The 7,864-nt window shown below is 35.4% G+C and overlaps 1 protein-coding gene across 1 annotated transcript in view; it reads left to right on the top strand.

Moving 5' to 3' along the window:
• Window positions 1–4,937, top strand: part of LOC135211128 (ficolin-1-like) — a 45,766-nt gene extending 40,829 nt beyond the window's left edge. Inside the window, exons 4-5 of the mRNA XM_064244251.1 lie at window positions 3,486–3,664; window positions 4,681–4,937. Coding sequence (XP_064100321.1) covers window positions 3,486–3,664; window positions 4,681–4,937 — 436 coding nt within the window. The remainder of the gene's footprint in view (window positions 1–3,485; window positions 3,665–4,680) is intronic.
• The last annotated feature ends 2,927 nt before the right edge of the window (window positions 4,938–7,864 follow it).

The following is a 7,864-nucleotide window of genomic DNA, read 5'->3' as shown; positions in this document are numbered from 1 at the left end:
TGCGTCAAATTTTTCCAAAAAATTCGTATATAAAGCTTTGCTTAGTTAATTCAGCTGACAAACAAAGAAACCTCACCGAAAGCGTAGCCTTTTTGGTGTAGGTAAAATTAGGAGAATAAAAAGTTCGGCTGAAAACCCTTTCCTTACTCAAGCTTTTTAATAAGGAAAACCTGAGAGAGAAGAACAAAGTGTCATCGTCAATGTTTTATCCAGCACAGATGTTAAGAAAACCATTAGATAGACAAAGAGTTAAAGGGAATGCACGAATAAAAAGTCCAAGTGACTGGACTATACCAGAACTGACAGAATTTAGCAAAGGTCTGGTGTATTATCAAAGGAGGCAGTGAATCGCCTCTTGAGGAAAGAGAGGTTATGAGAACCAAGAAAAGCGGCATCAGGAAATACAATCACAGTCACGATACTATTGGACAGAAAAAGAATATTGTCCTTCCTTGAAACTTTATCAGGTTTAAGAATGTCTGATGTCACTTTCCATAATCTTATGATGACATAATTTCGCGAATATATGAAATAGAATTAGATCAAATATATAATTCAGTACCAAATAATTTATATAACAGCAGAAATTAAGAGAGACTTGGAGCAAAACGCAAAATAGAAATTTCTGAGGAAATATCAATTTAAAGAATTTAAGCAAAATTCATTGTCTTTAGGCAAACGTGCAAATGTTCAATTTTATTTCTCTCTCTCTCTCTCTCTCTCTCTCTCTCTCTTTCATCTCCGTTTATCTCACCATAGCCTCAGGGACTGGCTACGACCACCTCCGATCAGGAAGAAACGAAAGTGGCGTCTACACAATTTATCCTCCAAGGTGAGTAAAACAAGATATTTTTTTCTCCGTTTTTCTCCAGTAAAAAAAAAACATTCTTTTAATACATACGCGAAGTAAAAATCAAGTAGAAGTTAGTAGATTAGCTACGTTTTACCTACATGCATAAAACTAACTTGATACATATATACGCATACACGTGTGTAGACGTATTACATAGATGCCATGGTTAACACCGTTTATGCATCAAGAGATAATTTAAGCAGACCAATATTTTATATACATTATGGTACTGCAAGATCTTTCGACTCAAGTCTTTACTTAGCCGAACTGACTGACATGCATGAGAAACTGAGATGACAAGGAAGGGTCGTATAAGTGACAGATAAGGATTATAAGGAGATTGGTACCTAGAATCCAAACACACCTGGAAAATCTCGGATGTGTTGGATCTTTATCTGTCACTTTACGACCCTTCATTGTCATCTCAGTTTCTCATCTATGCCAGTCGGTCTGCTAAGTAAACGATGTGAGTCGAAAGATCTTGCACCTACTCCAGTGTTTATGTTTCCTTCGTGGCTTATACCTTTATTTATGCATTTATCAAGCTCAAAACTTTCGTGATTTTTTATATATATATAATATATATAGATTATATATATATATATATATATATATATATATATATATATATATATATATATACATATATATATATATATATATATATTATATATTATATATATATATATATATATATATATATATATATATATATATATATATATATATAGATATATAGTATATATATATATATTAATATATATATATATACATATATATATATATATATATATATATATATATGTATATATTTCATATATATATATATATATAAATATATATATATATGTATAGATATAGATATATATATATATATAGTATATATATATATATATATGTATATATATATATAGATATAGATATATATATATATATATATATATATATATATACAGTATATCTATATATAAATATATATAGTATATATATATATATATATATATATATATATATATATATATATATATATATACATATATATATATATATATATATATATATAGATATATATATATATATATATATATATATATATATATATATGATATATGATATATATATATATATATATATATATATATATATATATATACATATATATATATATATATATATATATATATATATATATATATATATATATATATATATATATATATATATATATATATATATATACGTATGTATAGATATATATATATATATATTATATATATATATATATATATATATATATATATATATTTATATATATATATATATATATATATATATACTATATATATATATTTATATATACTGTATATATATATATATATATATATATATATATATATATACATACATATATATATATATATATATATATATATATATATATATATATATATATGATATATACATATATATTAACACAGTCGGAAATCTCTGAATGAGAACCAATAACCTCTCTCTTTCTCTCTCATTCCTATTAAGATGGTTGTTTCAACTACATTGCCTCAGCATTTTTGACACATTTCTCATCCCTTGCCCCTCATTCCTGTCGGGACTGAATCTGGACTTGAAGGACTTCAGGAGTACCATTATTTATCTCAGCCACCTCTAAAACTAAGGATTAGACACTAATAGTAGTAGTTTTCAGTTACATTTATGTGTCACCCCCTTCCCACTCCTACCCACACCCATTCCTATCGGGGCTGAACTTCGAATTGAAAGGCCTCAGGGGTTTCACTAATCATTGCAGCGACCTCAAAAACTATGGATTAGGTACTAACATCTGATGTTTTTAGTCATTTGTACATGTCCACCCCTTTCCCACCCCTCTCCTCCTCCTCCGGCTGAACTTGGACTTGAAAGGGCATCAGGAGAGTCACGTGTTCTGAGAACCTCCGAAAACTATGGCACTAGACACTAATATCTGTCATTTTTGGTTGAATTTTTTATGTCACCCTCTTCATGACCCTTTCCTATCCCCTTCTCACCCCTTCCTATCAGGGCTGAACTTGAAGGGTATCAGGAGTGTCACTATTCATTTCAGCGACCTTGAAAACTGTATTAGACACTAATATCTGTCGTTTTCAATTATTTTTAACTGTCATCCACTTCCTACCCCTTCTCACCCACACCCTATTAGGGCTACAGTTTGATAACTATTTGAAGTAATGCAATTAGCACCAATAGCTTAAAATTCAAAATGGAACCTAATCTGCCCAAAGATAAGAAAGTTACTTTCTGGGGTGGAAGAGGTAACAGCTTTTTAGGAGGGGTTATATATGCTTTTAAGAATATGGTAACCAGCCTGTGTTTGAAACCCTATGTTATCTTTACCTCTGTACCAAATTCATAATGATCGTTCCAACTGGTGTAGACGTTCACTTGGAACAAACAGACAAACTTTCCCATTTATATAATAATAATTAATACATATATATATATATATATATATATATATATATATATATATATATATATATATATATATATATATATATATATATATATATATATATATATATATATATATATATATATATATATATATATATTTCAGAATTTGTTTCTTTTATGCCAGATGTGGAATTCCAGGTGAACGGGTCGCCGTCTGGTGTGACATGGGCGAGAGAGAGGTCGACGAAGGCGGATGGACTGTTGTCCTTCTTCGGCGACCTCTCAGTACCCAGGTGAACTTCAACAGAGGATGGCGCGATTACAGAATTGGATTTGGGAGTCCAGACACTGAATACTGGATAGGTGAGGCTTTTCTCAGTTCCCACTGACTCTTTTATTTTAAATCAAACATCAATAGGCAAGTTCTTACTGGAAATATTTGTCAAATTTTTATTGATGAACAACTTAGAATTCTCTTTCATTTTGTTGTTGGTTCTTATAAACTTCTCATTCTTAACAGACAAAGCCTGGTAAAGCTTTGGAATTCTGCTCTTGCTTCTGCTTGCCTTACTCCCATAACCCAGCCTTTAGAGATGCATTGTGGATGGACTCCCATTCCTTTTCATTCTTGCTTCATTTTATTACTTTCATAGGAAAGGACGTACTATATACCGAAGTAAAAATAAAACTATGATGGAATGCTGTGCAACATCTCGTAAAATATTAAACCGTTATCAGTTGAACTTGTGGTCCTATCTTGGCTGTTTTCTCGTATTTATTTACCAGAAGCTAAGATCGTTCTAATTTGTGCATAATTTGGTGATGAGGTGATTCAGACATGCTAAATTTCCTCCAACTGTTGCTTCTGTGACAAGTGCCATCTCGACTTGCAAGGGGATTTACGAAGAAGGCTCAGCATCGTGTTGTTTCAAAATACAGGTTTTTAAGCGTAAAAAAAAACGTGGATATTCATTTCTAACCAGAAATACATTTCTTTCGAGGTGAACCGATTCACCATAAAAACACCTCATCGTCAAAAATCAAATTTCGTTTTAATCAATAACAAGCTCAGTTTAAGTTTAATGGTGGCCAGTACCAAAATGTTATTCATATTATCATTATATTTATGCATTGTGCAACAAGCATAAAGAGATTGTCAATTTCAAAGCAGGATTCAGTAAGATAGAAACCTCATATCTGCAGAGCTCAAATAGAAACGTATATTAAAGCATCATTAATAATAGCTGTAGAAATAAACTAACCCGAAGGAAGAAACGAATGTAAAGCCATCAAAACCAAAGGTAAATAAATAAACAGATATAAGCGTGTCATAAGGAAGCCAACTTCCGCACTGCTAACTGCGCCCTTTGACTCGAAAGGTAACGACGTGCTCCACGCCCTCACGAGCGGAGCACCCCAAGTGCTCCGGGTGGACATGACCGACTGGGACGGGGAGTCCCGATTCGAAGAGTACAGCCACTTCCACGTCTCTGACAGTGATCACGAGTACAGCCTCCGACTGGGGACGGGAACCGAGACTGCTGGGGATGCCCTTAAACATCATGATAACATGCTCTCCTCCACTCCCGACAGAGATAACGATAACCACGGTGAGTTAAAACCTTCTCTGTATTAAAGTTGTCCGTAGGTTTTGAGGTGATTTGGTCTTGAGAAAATGGTGAATGATAGTATCGTGAGGGAATGGTGAGTGGCTACTTCGTCGGCTGACAGTTCACAACTAGAGTTATTTCCCATATCTGAAAGGGAGAAATAATGACTGTTTTATTTATATATTCAGCTTCTTTCAACGGGTACATTATTTTATATGAATATCTATTCCGTATACAGATGAATCTTATTGCTGTTTTTAATATTTACTATATGTTCAAGTAAATGGAAAGTGTTTTATATGCTACTTACTAAATAGTAACTTATTCACTCTGTGTAGGGACGAAGGGTCGGGGAGCTGCACTTACTCTTATACACTTTGGGTAAGGAATAACGTCAATTTCCCCTTCCCTTGTCGGTTGTATTATGGTGGTGTTCAGTCGGAAAGTAATAATCAGGTGTGACATACGGTGTTTCGATGAAGTATTGTATTCCAAAGATGAAGATCACGCCGTGCGGGATTTTCGTAGCGATACTGATTTTGAATTGTCATATGACTAGGTCAAATATGTTATCTTTCCCGCTGGCATCAGTCAGAGCGGGCTGGTTAACACGACTTGGTTGAATCAATATTTACCTGGGTTAGCTACATTCAGTGATGAAATGAACAAAATTGGTAGAATATGTTGCGTGGCTATAATGAAAAAGAATTTATCCCTGTTGGAGGAAAGATGCGTGGAAGATTTATATATGAGTCATATGTGTGTGTGGATGACCTTTGGCGTGAGGAAATGATAGGGCTTGTTTATTCGTGTGAGTGTGAATCATAGCTGGGGGTGAGGGAGGCTTGATGGCTCGTCACAACTGGTTTGTAATCGGTGATTGTGATAGAGGGAGTTCGGGTTGCAGGGTTTCGTAGCTCATTAGCTCTTGAAGGATTGTCACATCAAGACATGAACTCTTGCCATGGCTTCATCAACCTCCTTGTGCAAGTTAGTTTTCGGGAACTTGTCCAAAAATAAGTTCAGGAAGAGGAATACGTGTTTAGTAGTGGCCACTAATTGTGTCACCTGGGGTGGCGGACGTCATTCGAGCTTATCCGTATGCCGAGTTGGCAGGTTTTCGATATTCTCGCACTGGTGCATCATATGCCTGTCTTCATTGTGAAAAGACCTGAAAATATCACATCTTGGGAATAAGACGAATTAGTTGATCTCCCCACCATAGCTACCTTAATAACCCAATACAGTATCGGCACCCTCTTTGAAGATAATGAATATGCGCAAAAGAGCATGGCTTATTCCAAAGATGAAGATCACACCAATCGTTTGGGCAGAGATAGCAAACAGATGAGGTTCAATCACTTTTTTTCTTCGGTCAAGAAATTGAAGGAAGAATTATTTAAATCATCGTATGACTATGTCAAATATGTTATCTTTCCCGCTGGCATCGGTCAAAGCGGGCGGGTTAACACGATATTTACCTGTGTTAGCTACATTCAGTGATGAAATGAACAAAATTGGTAAAATATGTTGCGTGGCTATAATGAAAAAGAATTTATCCCTGTTGGAGGAAAGATGCGTGGAAGATTTATATATGAAAAACTTGTTAGCTAAATTTAAAAGCTTTGAGGTATTAGATGAAACGTCGTCTTTGATACATGGTCGGGAAGCTGTTGGAGAAGACGTATGTGGCATAGACTAGGGTTGTGATGTGGCCGTGTGTTTCGATGAAGTATTGTTTTTGATGTGTTTGTACAGTTTTTTCCATTGTATGTATTTGTATGGAATATTAATTCATTCCCCCTGTATTTAGCATTGGTTACCAATATAAGATAACAATTCCGTTCTGTCCATTTGATTTTTTCATTTAACCTCTTCAAACTCGGTATTATACTTATAAATAAACAAAATTGAAATAAGTATGCCTGTGTCCTTGTGTATACTTCGGCATGGGAAAAAGGGAGATTAAGACTCAAATTATACGATAAATATATGTCTCACGTGAGGTTGAAGTCAGCTTGGCCCATTTTCGACATGGGAAAATGGTAATAAGACCCTGTTTCATCGTGTGTGTGTGTGTGAGCGTGATTCATCATCGGATAATGTCGTCCCTGTCGGTTATTGGGGGGAGATATCAAATTCTATGATAAATATATGTCTCACGTGAGGTTGAAGTCAGCTGCCAAATATCCTTTTATCATGATACTCTGAATATCTACGCTGCTGTTCATATATAAAAGAATATGTAATGGCTGAGAGAGAGAGAGAGAGAGAGAGAGAGAGAGAGAGAGAGAGAGAGAAAGAAAGAAAGAAAGAGAGAAAGAGAGAGAGAGAGAGAGAGAGAGAGAGAGAGAGAGAGAGAGAGAGAGTGGGGTCGAGGTTGGGTGGTTTTATTCCCGTAGAGTTTCGTGACGTCACAGGGAGGGGGGCCGCATAAGAGTGGAGTCGATTTGAGGTCGGGGGTTAAAATGATGGTTTTATTCCCGTATAGTTTTGTGACGTCACGGGAGGCAGAAAAGTGGAGTCGATTTGGGGTCGGGGGTCGAAATGATGGGTTTCCTGTAGAGTTTCGTGATGTCACGGGGGCATGAGGGTGGAGTCGGTTTGGGGTCGGGGGTTGAAATGATGGTTTTATTCCCGTAGAGTTACGTGGCGTCACAGGTGGCCACGCCCCCACCCCTTTTGGACCTCGTGGACGTGCATGAGCTCATCAATAATGTGGAGTCGATTTGGGGTCGGGGGTTGAAATGAGCTCATCAATAATGTGGAGTCGATTTGGGGTCGGGGGTTGAAATGAGCTCATCAATAATGTGGAGTCAATTTGGGGTCGGGGGTTGAAATGAGCTCATCAATAATGTGGAGTCAATTTGGGGGTCGGGGGTTGAATGAGCTCATTTGAGCGGGGGTTGGGGAAATGAGCTCATCAATAATGTGGAGTCGATTTGGGGTTCAA

The sequence above is a fragment of the Macrobrachium nipponense genome, chromosome 19 (assembly GCF_015104395.2).
Source record: "Macrobrachium nipponense isolate FS-2020 chromosome 19, ASM1510439v2, whole genome shotgun sequence".
NCBI lineage: Eukaryota > Metazoa > Arthropoda > Malacostraca > Decapoda > Palaemonidae > Macrobrachium > Macrobrachium nipponense.
This window is presented reverse-complemented; position numbering and strand designations above follow the sequence as displayed.